Source organism: Osmia bicornis, chromosome 7, assembly GCF_907164935.1.
Source record: "Osmia bicornis bicornis chromosome 7, iOsmBic2.1, whole genome shotgun sequence".
In the NCBI taxonomy this organism is placed as follows: domain Eukaryota; kingdom Metazoa; phylum Arthropoda; class Insecta; order Hymenoptera; family Megachilidae; genus Osmia; species Osmia bicornis.
In genome coordinates this window covers 4,012,386-4,030,185 of record NC_060222.1, presented here as the reverse complement: position 1 = coordinate 4,030,185, position 17,800 = coordinate 4,012,386, and the positions used below count along the sequence as shown (strand labels likewise).

The 17,800-nt window shown below is 43.3% G+C and overlaps 1 protein-coding gene across 2 annotated transcripts in view; it reads right to left on the bottom strand.

Annotated features, from left to right (window-relative positions):
• Positions 1 to 17,800, bottom strand: part of LOC114873554 (protein borderless-like) — a 37,540-nt gene continuing 19,740 nt past the window's right edge. For both annotated transcript variants that reach the window (XM_029181995.2, XM_029181986.2), the window contains exons 2-6: positions 14,687 to 14,794; positions 10,113 to 10,285; positions 2,136 to 2,291; positions 1,621 to 1,954; positions 1 to 1,143 (exon numbers count right to left, since the gene is read on the bottom strand). In XM_029181995.2, the coding sequence (XP_029037828.1) occupies positions 1,004 to 1,143; positions 1,621 to 1,954; positions 2,136 to 2,291; positions 10,113 to 10,285; positions 14,687 to 14,744 (861 nt within the window). In that variant the 5' untranslated portion in view covers positions 14,745 to 14,794 and the 3' untranslated portion in view covers positions 1 to 1,003. The remainder of the gene's footprint in view (positions 1,144 to 1,620; positions 1,955 to 2,135; positions 2,292 to 10,112; positions 10,286 to 14,686; positions 14,795 to 17,800) is intronic.

Sequence of the window (17,800 nt, the reverse complement as noted above, 5' to 3'; positions counted from 1 at the left end):
TAGCTTTACGATTAATGTTTTATTGAATGTATACTTAGAATGCAGTATTTACATTGATTCCATTTATTCCGACAACTAACGCGATCGGGACACCGCGAACGAATCTCCGACGATAGAAGAAAATAAAACGGAAGAGACCGTCGACGTGAAACATCGGAGATTCGGTATGTGGACGAAGGAACACCTGTTTCCGCGTCAAGAATACGCGCGGTGCTCGTTCATCTCGAGTCCACGTTTATAACTTACACCCTACCTGTGTATACATACATATACGCTTACCGCGTATGTAACGAACATAATGTATACGTGTACACTGATTATACGTACGATTCACGTACGAAGAAAAATAGTTTTCACCCGTGATCGTTCACACCGGAAAATATATGTATACTAACGAGTAAAAGGCCGTGCTCGAATGCAGAGGGGGATTTTCTGTCGTCGAAAAGGAGAAAAAAGGAAGAGGAACACGTCCGCGATGCGTGGTTAAAAGCGAAACGTGTTTTACCGCCAGGCGTTAGATCAATTCCAGAACGAATGATAATCTTTATTCCGGCCGCGTTGCTAGAGGCAAAGAAATTGCGATATTAAAGGGATGCGAGACAGAGAGGAGAGGGAACACAAAAGGATTCTTGGGTGGTTAAAGTCCTGGGGGGTTGCGATCGAGAAGAGCGCACCACAGTCCCCGGTTTCTCTGTCACGACAGACACTCGGCAAAACGGTCCGGTCCTCGCGCGAAACGATCGTTCGATAAACGATGCGGTCGATTGGTAATTTTCACGTTTGCACACACCGACGAGCACGCCTCGACGACGCTTCCCCGTCGACGTCGAGGAGCAAGGACACGTCCTCGTTGGGTCGATCGGAATTACAGCTGGAAAGACGAGCGCCGGTGATCCGGACGACCATCGGCGAAACTCGTGCTTGCGGAAGAAGATGAACCGGGTTGCGGCGCGGCGGTGCGGGCACGGCTAACACCGGTCATTCCCGTAAGTTCGACGGTGATTCACGTCGGGTAAAGGCTGGTGAAACTCGGTATCCTCCAGCTGGCGGTCGCCAAGAGGGACACTAGAAAGTTACTCGCCAAAATTGCTGGGCTAAGGTTCCTTCTGTCGCCTCCGTGCATCGCCGCCGGTTTCTCCTCCTCTGAAACGAGATTAGAAACTCTTATTTGATATCTGCGAAAGAGAAACCCCAGTTAAGAGAAGAAACGAGGTAAAGAAACTACGTTAACCGAGCCAGTTCGGGACATCGAGAGAGAGAGAGAAGGAAAAGTTTCATAGAGAAACGGTAAAATATCCCCAGGGGGTGGCTACCACGCTTTAAACGAGCACCGTTCGGACATTGGTTCTCTGCGCAACGTTCCACTTTCGCAGTCCGATCACGTACGTAACGATCGTGTCGAAAGTCTCGCGTGTGCCGAGCAGAGATGCTCCTTCAGCAACGTCAAATCTTACCCCCTTTTGAATTTCCATCGTACGTCGCTAAACGTCGATATTCTGTCGCGAGTCGGGTGTTAGCCCCGATTCTCTTTCGTTTCACGTCGCGGAATCAATCGTTTCTAAACCTTCGAGGATAGCTGAAGGGAAATAATTTTGAGGGAACCGATTGATTTTCACCCACCTTCGATCACGTGTACCATCACGTACGCCGGCTTGGCGTTACTCGGCGCGCAGGTATAATTTCCACCGTGCGACGGCTTCGTTTTGTTGACCATTAAAATCGATCCACCCTTGGTGAGCTCGACTTTCACCCCCGGCTCCTCGTCGTAATTGATCATGTGACCCTGGCGATACCAGAAGACGTAAAGGGGCGATTCCGCGGCTGCCATCAGTTGACACTCCAACCGAAGGCTCGAGCCTTGCTTCACGTGTAAATCAGGCGCACCGGGTATGATCGAGTACGCTTCCGTGATTTTCAAGTGCACGAAGTTACGCTGCACCGGATGCGATGTAATCTGAAATTTCGAGCCGAGTCACCTACCAGTTGCTTCGTACGAATGAAAATTTATCCAATCGAGATATATCCTTGGTAATCGTGAACACGATTTTACGGTGAAACGAATGAAAGTTATGATACAAAAAATTCGGCTGATGCTCCGTCGCGACGATAAAAGGTAGATGGAACGCCGGATATACCTGACACTCGTATATACCAGCATCCTGAAGAGTAACTGCTCGTATCTGAAGTGACCAATCGGTACTCGAATGCATCACGAGAAGTCGATTGTCGATCGAGTGGACGCTCGTGCCAACGGTTAGTAACCGTCTACCTTTGTGCTTCACCCATGTAATCTGCAACGTCAGACAAAAAGATAGGGATAAAAAACAGGTGTCAAAGTGATACGTATATTTTACATTCGTTCGAGGCATTCTCAAAGAATCAAATTCGAAAGGCGATCGACCCCCGAATTAAAGACAAAGCTCGCGATAATTCAAAGAGGAAAACGCGTTGCGGCGGGACAGGAGGCGTTAAAAGCATTTACGGCATTTACGGTAACAATGTATAGGAAACAGCGTGTATCATATCAGGGAAGGAGGAAGGGGAGTAAGCCACGTTCGCATCCAATATCAATTACGAAGGCCATTAGTGTACCCTAATTTCAGGGTAATTTTCATTCCTGACCGTACTGACCACGAAACTTTACTCAATTTGTCCGACACCCGTCGCCACGCTGCCGGTACCCGTTCCTCTGCCTTTCCAAAAGTATTCTCTGCTCCTCTTCCCGTGTAATTTGTCACGATTCCAACGCGCCTCTCTAATTACGAGAGATCCATTACCGCGTATAAAATTTGTACGCGAACGATCTTCGCTTCCTGATAAAGAACTCGTACAATTTACAGATTAATCGTGAACGTTGTCGAAATACACGAACAGGGTGGACGAAAATAGTTTATTAAACGAATTGGACAAACGTCGCGAGTTACGAGCTGTTCGTATTAAACTTGTGAAAGCATGGGATACGTTTTACGAACATAGAAACCAGCTACTCTTCATAATGCGGGAACCGATAACGAGTTTCCCTGGGAAACAGACGTAACTCGACTGTAAATATGTATCTGCAAAATATGATGCACGTTCGCAAAGCCGCGATATGCATTCGCGAGTTACGCGTTCCGCTCTGCCAGCACGAACGCATTAGCAGTGGCTTTGATTAATTTCGTTAAAGATACGAAGCCTGATTCAGCTTCCCCCTCCTCGTCACGTGAAATTACAGATCAAACGGCATTACCGGCTTGTTAAAGTTAACTAACTCGCTTCGATTTACGCGTTCGGAATTTCTCTCTTCATTTTTCATCTCTGCCCGTTCGACGGGAAGAGGGTTCGAAAATTAGCATCGAAGATATCGAATTATCGTTGATCTTTCTTCAATCGTGTTTACATTTCGACTAGCTGACTCCTCCGAGTCTTCGAACGAGACTCGGCGAAGTTTCAGATTGGAATAATCGTCGTTTCAATCAGGACGATCGCTATCGATCGATCTACCTTCAGTTTGAAGAGCCGTTTCGATGACCCGTTTTAATGCTTACCCCGCCCCCGCGCGCGTAATTACTGCGATTCCATCTAACGCGTTCGTAGGAAAGCAGTTTCCAAGGATATGACACTGCGGGAATCAGCTAGCGCCGTAATCCAGGGATGTTTCCTGTAATCCTGGATTCCCCTCTGAAAAGGATCTATCTTCTCCAGCCCCGGTGCATACACGCCAATCCGATACTTTGCTCCGACTATTTTGCACAAAGATTTACACGAACAGTTGCACCCTGTCGTTTCGTACACCCAATTATCCGGCTGGTGTACCTACTTTTTCGCGATTCCCGAAACGAATCCAATTTCCTTTGACATTGTTTCAAAGGTCCGTGAAAATCCGAGCGCGAATTAGTTAACCGATGTTTCATCGAGTTGCCGAGGGAAGCTATTAGAGCGAGGGTAAGCAAGAAAGTCTTTATGTAACATTCAAGTAGAGTGTACGTGCGATGTACTTTAGTTGGATGTAGACCGGCTGTTCGAGCTGAGTTTCACCAATACCGGTGAAAGCTTAATTGGAAACGACTATCCGCGAGCATCTAGTAGCCTCTTCCATTCTTAATCTCTCGAATGGGAATTACCGTGAGCCGTTGCAGGATATCCCTTCCATGCGATCAACGGATAACGTTATGGTCGCGTACCCTATCTTGGCGAAATCTTAACAAACTGCTTCATCGGGGCAGAAGCCTGTTCGAAAGAACCATTCTTGTTACTGGAACCTCTCTGAAATTCACCTCCCATTGAATTATATCCCTCTATTATGCAAATTCTCTTCGAATAGACTGCAATCCATTTTTTAGAGGATACTAAGGATATAATAGCAGCATTATTTTTTTTTTTTCTTGCATCAATGATTAAATTTTCAATTTAATATACGAATCGAGCTTTTAATACTTTAATCCGAATATCTAGCGTGAAATGAAATCGTTCATTCGATTACATTGAAACAATTAGCACCGCGGTACCACGTACGCTGCACATAATTCGTCGAGACCATCAAAAGTTCATCCAGTTATCAGAGAAACGGTTTCAAAAGTATTTCCGTAATGAGGAAAGTTTTCTCGCCTCTCGCTGAGAAATCACACACGATTCAGGTGCTGCACGTGTTATGATGATCGCAATTTCGACCGTAAGAGAAAATGGTTCAAAACGCAAGGTTTAGAGCCGCGTTTCTACGAGAACATTACGCTTTGTTTCAACAGAAGGTCGTAGAAACGTTTGAAGAACGATCAACCTTTTATAAGTAGATACTGATGTTTGATAAGGTCGGTTTAATTAATATTTGTCGAAGAAGGGATCCGTGAAACATTCGTCGCAAAGAGTCGGTCGAAAGGAAATATTTACCCCGAGGAAACATCCGCGTATTTACCGGAGCTTCACCGGGTTATTTTATTACCTCGTGCTTTTTTACCTTCTGAAAAATTGCCAGTATACATCTTCCTCCGTGCCCCCGGTCCAACGTGTAATCGGTTCTTCCCTTTAATCCCCCGTTTAATTTGCGAGAAAGACGATGACTGTCTTGGGAAGGAACGTCGCCGTTCCACGCTACTCTTTGCATTATCCTCCTCTTATCCGGTGACATCGCAGTCAAGATTACGCTGACAAGGTAAAATGCGAAGGTATCGTAACGGTAGCTGACAGTTATGATCTTTACTGCACACGGTTCAGCACTTAACGTGTGATTTACCTCTATTGACGTTCCGCCGACCTCTCGTTTCGCGGTTTTCCCGTAAATCGCTGCCTTTAACTGTACACTGAATGGGTAACGACAGATTTATGGAACGATAAAAGTACCTTTTGCATGAACCTCGCTAAAACTGACACCGAAATTCACCTCGGTCCGTCGCTTTTCAAAATTCTACCAGTTTCAGCTGTTACCAATTTGAACGCTTCTTGTAAAAATTTTATTAAAATCGTGTTAACGCGTTGAAAATTTGCAAATTTTTATCTTTTATGCATCAATGGAGAAAAGGAAGAGAAAAGCTGGGAAGAAGCAGTTAGGTGTCTAGGGTATCGATTTTAAGGGGCTATGCTTCTCGACGTTAATATAAATCTGTGTAGAAAAAGAAGAGGGAGGCAAAAAGAGGTCCGCTGCAGGGTTGCGATGAAAACGAAGCATTGTTCGGACGATTTAATAAATGAGCTTTATTTCATTATGCTTCGAAGGTTTGTTGCGAAAACAGGCCAGCACCGGAGTAGTTCGGAAAAAGATCTCAAACTTTACTGGATAACGAATTAAGCACGGAGCGTGGAGTTTCCGCGTGTTCTCTCAAACGCGAATGGTAGTTCTCTGGAACAACATTAATCAACGTTACTTTGACCGGAACCCACTTAAGGCGCCTGTTCCTGGAAATTCCCTTCGGAAATCCGCTCATGGATTTCTCGTGATCAAGCAAATTATTTCCTACACGTAGCCTCGGGATGTTGTGCCAGTCGAATGTATGGATAAAGCCTGTCAACCTATTTAACGAACCCTCGTAATCAATTCCATCCAGCGAAATAATTCAACAGTGGATACCCATTTCGAGCAACCCCAACGAAACCATCGACTTTCCTTCGCGAAACACTTTCGTTTTCTCATTTTTCTTATTCCTCGCGGAAAAGTCTGTCGACCGACGCGTGTAGCACAGGTTCGTCTGTAGTAAGAATCGACTTTGAAAATTGTGTTTCGCAGACAATCCAAAGCTTCCCTGTTCCCCTTTTATTTTGACGCGCATCGCCGCCGCAAGTTGCTCGCAATTTCGCTCGGCAACTTGTATTTTTCGCGACGACGCGAGAAGGGAAGGCGAAGGTGAGAAAGAGAGATTTGTTGGTTATAAGATTTTTTCGAAATTGATATTTCGTAGCCCGAAGCGCGTACGATTTCTCCCTTCAGCAGCCGCTGGTTCGTTCTTTTCAACCTTCCTTTCCTGCCCTCTTTCGTTCCCTCGCTCTCTAAAGCAACACCCCTTGTTTCTATGTCTTCTGCTCGTACACAAGACACGGATGAATTCATCTTTTATTCATGCTCCTCGTCGCGGTACTATCCAGCGAAGGTATACTTGCTTTTTGACGGTGGACAGAGTGTTTTACATAAGTGGCCATAGGTTCCACCAGCGACTGGCTTTCTTTCTACTTTTCGCCATGAGAGTGGTTCGCCTTCTTAATACGACAGCCAATAATGCGAGCAGATAGAGGAGAGAAAATGGAAGGGAATCGACGTTGAATGTGAAAGGGTGCTATACAGAGTTTCACCCTTAAGAAACACGTTACTTCTCTTTCCTCTGTTCGTTCTCGAATCAAACTACATCGTCCACTACGTCTTCGATCTAGTTACGTATCATTATTCTGTTTACCGTTGCTTTTGCTCGCTAGAGAAGAGGTCGGGAAACGAAGTCTTCGGAGAAGAATAGAAGAAGTCGTTTATTCGGAACGGCAATCCTACAATTGCTATTATTCTTTCGTTCGTGCTTCGAGCTTCTCGAAAGACTTTTACCAATAAGCAAGAGAAAGCAGGAGAATCGGTACGGTACTCGTCCTGTAAGTAGATCACGATTTTCCGGTGTTCCCTAGCGGGACGGCTGAAGAGTAAAGAATTCAAAGAAGCCAAGTAGAGCTACTCGGAAATTCTCATAAATAACATGCTTTTCGAAGCGCAATTTCCAACTGTATCAATATTGGTTTTCAACTTTATCAGCATCGTCTTATACGTTCCCCGGACGGCGATACGTCCTTATGCGTTAAAAACGTTTCCCTTCGCGTCTCTTATCCCGTCGTTAACCTACATGCTTCGGATCGCTAGAAATATGATAAAATAAAACTGCAACTCACTTTGAGAATTGATGTTTTACCCTTGAACAGCGAAGAAGGAGATTAACCTAAAGTTAAATGTAGGTATAATTGTGAAACGAAATGGTTTTATATATTGGAAGAATAATTTTTAAAAGAACAGTGTATATAAAATGAAAATAATATTAAAATTGTGCCTCTCTCCATGGTCCGCCGTCCGAGAGTTCACGCATGAAATCAAAGATGATGGAAATACGAAACAATTTGGCGAAGGAAATATCTGTCCATTTAAGAGGAATTTATATTTTCTTCCAAGAAAGCTTATCATACATTCCTCCATCCATAATAAATATATATCTGACGAATAAAAATTCCTCGAAAATCCGCTCGACCTGATCTGTTCTATAAAGAAATCGTTCGTCGCCGCGATGTCGAGTGGAATTCGATTCCGATTCCGACATCTGGCTTTAGTCGCCATGGGTATCGAAAGAGACTTTCCTGCTTCTCTCGAAGCTCCGTGTACACAACCTAGATTTTCTCTCGTTCCTTTTCTTCGTTGCCCCTTTTTTCCTTCTTCTCCCTCCATTTCTCAAGAAAACTTGAACAGAGCACCTGCTACGGTATCGGTTTAACGTTGGAACCTCGTAAAATATTCTGAAATATTCGTGCGCGTCGAAAACCGGGAACGGGGAGGAATGCGAGCGGAAAAAGAAAGCGGCAGGAACGGCGTAAAAGGAGGAGAAAGTCGGTCTGGAGTTGCTGGAAGGAAATATATGATTCAAAATGCGAATCAATCGAAAGGTTCGCGTTACCCCATATCCGTCACATACATTATCCTTCAAAATTGTTTACCCAGATATACTTTTTTCATATTCGTGAAATATACCCTTAATTTTTTTTTCAATTTCACATTCGAATTCAATTTCATTTTATGATCGTAAAACTATGCGATAGAAATGGGAAACAAAAATGAAAGAAAATAATCGTTTAATTGTAAACGATAGATGCGATCGAATACTTTTTCAGAGTTTCGAGACACTTAACGTGATTCATCGATTTAAAGAATTTCGCGGGCAATTCGCAAGGGGAGAAATATATAAGGGTGAGAAAGAGACGAGGGGTGAAAGAATCGCGGCAGGTGGAGGAAGGGAAGTGGAGAGGGTGGAACGGAGGCAATTTGTCTAAAAGTTCAGGAAGGCAGAAAGAAAATTAGCGAGAACTGTGGCCGAGCTATTTGTTATCGAGGTGGCAATAATGCTTTCCAGCTAACACCACCGCATCGTTCCTACAATTTTCACCCTTGGCGATAATTAAACTTAATAGCGTTGCGGTACCGTGGCGATCGAAAAAAATTCACCCACCGTAAGCTGCGGTTTATAAAATAAAAGATTAGCAATTACGGTAAGGAAACGACAATCGTAAACCTTAAAGACTCCTCATGAAACACGAAATATACGGCGTTGAAATAAAACCTGATACCTACCTGTTACGTTCAAATAAGTGAAAAGTGCATAATTGAAAACAATGATTCTTTATCGTTCTTTAACGACGACGAGCAATTATGCCGGTGTATCGGTCGATTAATTAATTATAGAGCGCGAAGAAAATATAATTTCTGATCCACTTAAAATCGTCGGTTCGATCGTAACTCGATTGTAGTGCAAACCTTGCGATAAAATTGAATTTACAAGAACGGGGAAAGAACCGCTAAAACGGATTGAAACTTTAAGGGAATCAGCTCACAGCTTGCCGTCCTGTTTTTCACTGTAATTTATTGAAACTTTGCTTTGTTTGTTCCCCTTGACATTTGCTTTTCTCGACTTGATCTACGTGAACAGTTTACTTCCGAAGACAAGCTGCTGTACCTGTTTTATTTCCTCAACCTTTTACCGCTTCTGCGGCTTTATTCCTCAAGAAACTCGCGAGAAGAGCTGTTGAAACGCAGGAAAATAAAGAAGTATATTTTCATGGAAAAAGAAATGATTATAATGGAATAGCAGCGGATTGGTCGCGAATAAATTCGTCTCCTCTAGAATCGTTAAAACGGTCTCTCGTCAGCTTTCGAAGATCGAGGCTCAATTATACGTGTATTACGCTTTCGTTCGACCACTTTCTCCCCGATGCATCGTATGTGTACCGTCTGGCAAACGGAAATTAAATGAAAATCACTCGACTCGATGCACTGACGGGAAATGAAAATTGAACGATCGGGAATATAGAGAGAGAGTGGCTAACAGAACACCAATAGGAAAAAGAGTGGCAGTCTGCAAAAATGGAAACAGCGAAGAGTAAAAGCGAGCCCGGAAAAAAGCATGTTCAATATTCATCTTAAAAACGATTTTAATCGAATCGATGAAAGCCTTTATATCGTGCTTAGTATTTCTTTGAAAGTATCTCTAATTGCTCTTCAAACTGAAATTCTAACTCGCATTATGAAACTGACCTAGATTCTCTTTGGAACAATACGATCATTTTCACAAGGGTAGAAAAAAAATTCGCAACGGGGTTGAGCCTGTCAAACCGCGTATTATCTCGGTGTCGCTTTTTCCACGATTAAAATTCGGTCGCTGTATTCATTTGTCTGGCCGTGTTTCTCCTGCATTTGAAAGGGTTTGAAAATTCGTGTACCGATTAAAATATCTGCGGCTGAAAAACGAACGCGGCGCAGTGACGTAGCCGCCTCTGGGCGTTGTCGCGTATCGGCATGAAACTAATTTCAAGCCTGCATGAATTACATCCATGCAAAACGGGTCGCGTATCTTGGAAGTACTTTTCTGGGTCAATCGCCTGCTACCTAACCCTCGTTACGTAATGACATTTACTGTTCCAGCTCCTGGATCGGTGATTTTACACGGCAGATTTGCAGTACTTCCGCTATGAGCGAGGACTTCCCTGACTGGCCCTTCGATGACATCCTCGTTCTTGTCCTCGGATTCCTTTGAAGACACCACTTCGTTACCGCTGCTTAACGATCGCTGATGCTCCGCTTGGCTACCTGCGCATCAGAAATCAGAAAGGTATTTTTAGTTTAGTTCGTTTGCAATTAACGTAAAAGCACCGTACATTGACACGCTATATTCGTGCAATTTCTAGCCAGTTTTGTTTCTATTTTAAATAAGTATAACCGGCAACAGCAATGACGTTTGGTTTCTTTTAACGTAGCTAAATTTATTTATTATTTGATGGGAGGGATGGCGATCAACTTGTCAATTAAACGAGGAAGAAACGAAATGATAGTATCTATTTTCACAGAGTTGACGTCAGCAAGCGATTAATTAAATTTATCTTCTTCCTTTTTTATTATTTCATTAGTCGCGCGACGAAGAGGACGGATTCTTTTAAGAAACTTTTCGCAGCCTGCTTGTGAACTTTTCCATTGATTCGGATAGATTTTTAGGACTCGGAAACCGTAAAAGCTGGCGATAGATTTCGGGGGTTGCGAAGCCCAGTAAACCCTAAGGCCGAAACGAAACTACGATCTACAGAGATTAAGGACAATTTTCACTTGGCTCGGTTCGCGGAGGGCGGAATAGGAGGCGGGGGATAGTGGGCTCGAAAGGAAAGTGAAATGAAATTCTCTCTTGCTTCTAGATTAACGCCGTAGCAACAATAAACGCGTAACCCCGCTGCGGCGTAAGTGGCTTAAGTGAATAACTTAGTCGCGACAATTACGAAGCATCGTTCTCGACGTTTGCAATTCCCTAGCTATTACGAATCTACTGGCTTTTCGTAGAAATTCACTTCGAAAGTGCTTACCCATTCTGCGCGACTACCTCCCGTTCTACCCCTCCACCCTTATTTACATAACACGTTCTGTAGAGATTTATTTATTCTACACGATAAACTCCTTCACGTCAAAACTGAACCGGTATTTGAACAACAGAGGAACAACAGGCACATTAAACGCAGACGATGGTTTTTAGGGGGTGCAACTGCAGCTGGGCCACCGGTGCGCCGGGTTTTAATTAAGCGAGGGAAAATATTCTTCGGTTTAACGCGGAATTAAAACGGACCGTTATTAAACAAAGATACAATGAACTTGATATAATACAATTGGCATATTTCTTCGTGGCATGCGTGTACCAATTGAATATTTGTTAGTATTTCAACACGAATGAATTACACGCAGCAAAAAAATATTATATTTTTAATTACAATCTCAATTCACTTGCGGATAAGTAATTCCTTGATTTATGATTACGTCTCGTGCTACAACGCGTTCATGAAATTTTTCCAATGTTTGTATAATTAAAGCACCGTTCCGGTCTACCGCTCCCAATTGTAAATTTCATCGTTTTAGCGCAATTTATTCAAAATTCAGACACACTATTTGCACTCGTTCATTTCGGAGCGTAACCAGCCAGATGGACGGAATAATTTCCCAAACGTCGATAGCCTCGTTTTTTATTTTTATCTCGTCGCGTTAAAATGCGAGGTAAGATAGCGGTGCACGCGCGAAACTTGTTCGCCACATAATAAGATTTCCGTGGATGCATACGCGAGCCTGCCTGGCCGTTGTATAACGAGCCTCTATTTAACTCGCGCACTTGAGTCGTGTACACGACGAAAACGTCGGCAATTAGCACTCGTTAGCCTGCTCGAGGCTCGTTCGACGGTTCGTTAAACCTGACCCGTTTTCCTCAACTCGCGAATCGTCCTGGCTCGGTGAGATTCCGCGTCACGTGGCGAGCTTACGAGTCGCATGCGGACGCGGAAACGGCGAGGGTGCACGCGATCGTAGATCGCACGACAACCCTACCGAACGAGCGCCTTTCTTGCCGGACGGCTTCCTTTCTTTCCTCCGACAGTTCGACCCAGATTCACCGGCCCTTCCGCGATTTATCGCGTTTTTACCGCCACCCACTGCGTTTCCTTCCATAATTTTCTCCGACTGTACGTGAGAAACGCGGCGTTAATTGAAACGATACACTCGGCCGCGTCTCCGCTTCGCCCGTGTCTTTTATCGATCTCCATCGCGTTCTCTTTACCGTTAAAACCTGCGCTTTTTAATCAACGAATAGAACGCCGTATCCATTTAACCCTTTGACTGGTGACTAGGAATCCAATTTCGTTAAACCATCAAAAGCAGAGGGACTTCGAGAGCGGTATACAACGAGACAGAATCTCCCTCCCTTCCGTGACTCTGACGAAATTTTCGGTTTATTTCCCTGCTACCAGAAAACTCGTCTTCGCCAATGAAACGTACAAATTTAACAGACAAATAACCGTTCCGACTGTTCGGTTATTCAAACCGTCGACGAATATTACCCTGACGGAGTCTGGAGGCTCGAATAGCTGTCGGCGACGAGTACAGTTTATAACAAAGAAGCTTATCAAACGCGCCGATTGTTTCCAAAAGCGAAATTCTATTTTCCAAGCTCACGACTCTATCGACGACAGCCGAATGACAAGGGGAACTACCCAAGTGTTACACTCACTTATTAATGAAACTTTGCCAGCTTGTAGAGCTCGAGGAGCTGAACACCAATTGTTTAAAAGATATTAACAATTACAGTTAGTTACTCCTTACATTCTGAAGTATGACAAACTCACACATACAACTCGGAATTTAGAGATCCACGGTTCAAATCCTTGGTTCCCAACATTTTTTTTTTCTTTTAATGATAATGTGTCTCTTTTTGAATAACTATTACATAAAAATTATCATAAAAAAAAAAAAAATTTTCGGAACCAAGGATTTGAACCGTGGATCTCTAGATTGCGAGTTGTATGTGTGAGTTTGTCACACTTCAGAATGTAAGGAGTAACTAACTGTAATTGTTAATATCTTTTAAACAATTAGCTGTCTGCCCCCAAAAAGGGGTATAGGCGTGTCCAACTCCTCGAACTCTACAAGCTGGCAAAGTTTCATTAATAGGTGAGTGTAACACTAGGGTAGTTCTCCGTATGAGTGCTATTTCATTCGAGGCAAGGTGTGCTCGATCGCGTTACCGGCTACCTCTTGGTAGAAGCGCTTTTCAGTTTGGCATTATCGTCTTTTTACGAGGTACACAGCGATAACGGCAAGGTAGGAAACGTGTGGGAGGTGCCGCGTATTTTGTGGCCACGTATGAACGGACAATGCGCCCGATGCTCGATAAACGTCCTTCGCCACCATCGCGTTTTATTCGAGGCTAAGAAATCGTCGGAAAAACCTGCAAGTCAACGTCGATATCGATTTTTACAGTGCATTAGGAAATGACTACGTTTTTGTCCGCTCGAAGACGGGCTCTTCGCGCTGCTTTACTTTACAGTCGGGGACAAGTTTTTCTTTTCGAAAAAAAAAGGAAAAAATTTCTTTCTTTATGGCGCAAATCTTCAAACGATAAGTTCACTTTTGATTAAAAAGCTTTCTGAATTGTAGAAAATTTTGGATTTAAAAATAAAGCGAATTTGACCTACTTAACGAAAGATAACGCGTTTGTTTAGTATGACGAATGAAGAACAATTATTCATGGATTGTTTGTTATTTATAGTTGGTGATACCGTGTCGAAGAACGTACGCGTTCGAAAATCGAGTTTACGGGGGCAGCTTCGAACGCGTCCACGATAACGTATCACTGCATCGCACAACGGTATCGCGCAACCGTAACATTTTACGAGCCTTAAATCTTGGAAAGGTTCTTCTACCGTTGATACAAGTTTCCGCGCAGCTTATGCCAAAAATCGTGGCCGTGTTCCGCGAGCAAAGAGCTATGCAAAGAGCGAAAGAATTACGAGTGCTGAAAAATTCATCGTCCGTCAGGCAAGTTTGAATGGTTTCAAGTTTCTTAGCAAGGAGAATATAAATAATTGATCGCAGCGATAACAAGGTATGGAAAGGACTCGATGAAAAGGGAACGCGACAATTGAAATTGAAATCGTTTCCAGAAGCCCGCGTAGCTGCAATATTAATCTCCATTAATTTTCCTCGAAAGTGTGAACTTTTTAAATGAAACAGAGAGATTATCGTTTAATTGACCCACGGTGTGAATTTATTGACAAATTGACGAATGCTTTTCTTCCCTTAGGAAAGTTTCAGCGGACGTTAACGAGCCGAAACTTTCCACGGTCAGAACACGATAACCGGATATTACTTGCCAGCTATCAGCTAGCACGGTGAATTAAGTGTTTTCTGTGTCAGCACGATAACGACTGCGTGAAAAGCGAATACGGAAGAGCTTCCGTCCTCGAAGCACACATTCTTTCTCTACTTGATCGATAGTGATACGATGTGTTTTTTTACCATTTCAATCGTTCAAAGAGTTCCGCTCGAGTTACGTTAGAAATGAAACTTTTTTTACTCATGCATCAAACACTTTAATTACATCTTCAACGTAGCCAGGGAACGTCGAGGAAAAATGGTCCAAGATATTCGTATCAACGGATTTCAGAGGTAATCAACGACGAAACTTACCGGTGAAATGAAGATGTATTTCCAGGAAAATACTCGCTAGAATCAGCAACGTTCTCATGGTGATAATTAATCTGGTACGTCGTTATTTCAGACGTTCATCGTAGTTGTCTGTAACAGAAAGAAAGTAACAGAATGAAACGATGCTCTTCTTTCTGACGGTTCTCATAAAAGTGCTCGGAACGTAACTCGCGTTTAATTACAACTTCCAATTACGTAATTGAAACGGTATCCGTTCGTCCGATCGTTCGCCATTAATCCGCGGTATCGAGTGATCGATGTAACATCGACGAGAGTAAAAATCACGAAACGTATATCGCCGGCAGATTGAATAGACTGGCGTGGCGTAAAAATAAGGCGGTTCTTGTTCCGTGACACACGACCTTCTTACGGACTTTGTCTCTGTCGTCCACGACAATGTTCAAATCCTCTGCAATCGATATAGGTTTAAGTAGGGGGCTGCGACCCTTAGACCTTCCTCATTCAACTCCAACCTTTCGCTATAAGTGGCCCACCTTTCTCGAGTATTTTCGACAAGAGAAAGGAGAACGGAAAAATGGATCACAAAAGCTTGCGGACAAAAGATTCCGAACATGCTTCGCGTGTTCTGCGATACATCGAGTTTCAAATATCTCCCTTGTCCCGCGAGATTTCCTCGAATTCAAGACGAATCGTTCTGATTTTCTTGAAAAACAGAACCGAACCGTTGAAGAGGATTAACGGTTCGAATAATTTATCATTCGATTTACCGTCCCTCTGGGTCCACCGTGCTGCACAAGAATCGTTATTCTTTAAATAACAAAACTTTATTTTACCCTCTGAGCAGGACTTGAAATTTATTTTCATACATTGACAGAAAACCAGGCGGGTTAAAGTAGTAAAATTGTAACGTCGCGAACAACCCTCCGTCTGTCCGCAAAGGGTTAATGTATTCCTTTGAACGAAACGATACGATGGGAATAAACGATTCCTTTGTGTACCCTGACACTTTTTCGATATTCGATAACGCGTTGTAAAGATTTAGCTTGAGCTATATATAACACGTGATTAATCATTGATTCATTGCCTGCCATCGGATTGACGAGTGCATTGTTTTAATCTAAAAGCGTAATTACGTATCGTTTTATCGTGAAAATTCAATCTATAGCGGAGGAGAGAGAAAAAAATCACGCGAGACAGAAAATTCATTGCAGTGAATAGCTGATGCAACAGCTCGTTGAAGTAGATTCGAGGAGCGCCAACGTTAACGCGTTGTACACGTTCATCGAGTTAACGCGAAATTAATTGTACAAGCGTTCCCGCTAACGCACGCACGCGTAGTCAACAAATCTACAAAGACTCGTTACATTTCCATGTGAAAAAAGCTGGCTGAACAGTATTCACAGGTGCGCGCTTCCATTGGAATTCAACGTCGATTTATCACCTATGTCAGGCACGTTCAACCTTCGGTTTATATCGAGTTTTCGTTTGGTTCTCGATTTTTTCCTACTCCAAAAAAAAAAAATTTTTTTTTTTTCATCCTTCCACGTTTGGTTTCCCTTTCTTTTTTCCTCTTTGACGAACAATCGAGCGTTGAAACAGCAAGAACGACGTCAAATTTGATCAGTCCCCGCAGTATCTAAACAGATTTTTAATAGAGAATGTTCCTCTCCATCGATTTTTCAGCCAGCTGGTTCGATGGTTCGTCCGATAAAACAGCAACGCGACCAAAGGAATAATAACAAAATATTGCCGTCCGTTTCAATAACAAAATATTTGTCAGTTTCTGCATCGTGCTACTGTTCTTTTATTTCAGTAAATTCTCGTCAAATTTATTTACACGTTCCCGGTACGATTACCGGTCGGAATTTTTCCCGAACGCCTGATTTTCCAACCGGTCGGTTAAACGAACATTTATTTATAATGCGCGTTAATGAATTAACGCCGATAACTGAGTGCATCGATAAATATTCCAGACAACGTTTCGTCCCTCGAAAGGCAGCCTCGTTCAATTCTGTTTCCAATCGATAAACTAGGCGGTCGCGATGTAATTCATTTTCAGCTAAAATTCCCTGTGTACAGTTCACAATGGGCGCAGCGCCCATCAGCCGGCGGTGGACTGGGAAATAGAACGGGTAGGAAGGTAGTACGTGGTCCATGGTAATGATTCGAGTCATACGGTTTCATGGTGATAGCCCGGGCGAGCTTATTTACATACTGATACGAACATCGTCGCGAAAGTTTGTGTAGTCAGCTCGTCGGTAGGATGTACAGGGTATCCTCGCCTGGCGGAATACCCGCTACCGTCGCGTCGACCGGAGTTTAAATTGTGCGTGTGCAAAATATGCGAAACGAGAGGATGGAAAGTGTGGTGTGATAACGAATGGCGGAGAACGACGGAACGAGGGTCCGGATTACAGTGTAAAGATATAAAGCCGATTTCAGGTTAAACAAGTGCACCCCTTTTCCCTCCTTTCGCAAAGAGCCCAGTCTTTCGCCACGGTTTAATGTTCCATTTATCCCGTCATGAATAATTTCAACGAACCAGGTGTATATTTATACTATTGTTCGAGTTCGGACAGACAGAGGGAAGAAATGTAAATGGAGCGAAAAATCAGCTACTCGTCAGCAAGATTTAGTAAATAAATTTCTGAAATTATTTTGGAAACGTTGCACCTAGCTGGTAATCATAATGGAATTGAAGAGATACGATTCTGGAGACTGGTTTGCCAAGTATTCTCTGAATGGCTACACGGTTAAAAGACCGTCCGTTTAACCGGAATACACTGTGTTCCTCTGTTAACCTACGACTGCTTATTTGCCAGCTACCTTCGCGCATACTCCGCAATTTGAACCACGTAAATGAAACAAGTTTACTCGTAGGTAAACAGGCAAACCCGGCCATTTTCGACCGAATGACTGACGACCGCGAGTTCTGTTCCAACGTTACGAGCTAACTGGAAACATCAAAACTCGTATGTTAATGCTTATTTCAGCGACATCCGAACAGAGACCGGTGTTCGGAGACGTTTCCTTCCGCTTTACGAGCGTGCGAGAAAAGCTTTCAACTTTCAGCAGAACGTTTACACTTTATTACAGGCGAGTTGAAACGTTATTCGGTTCCAGGGAAACTGCACT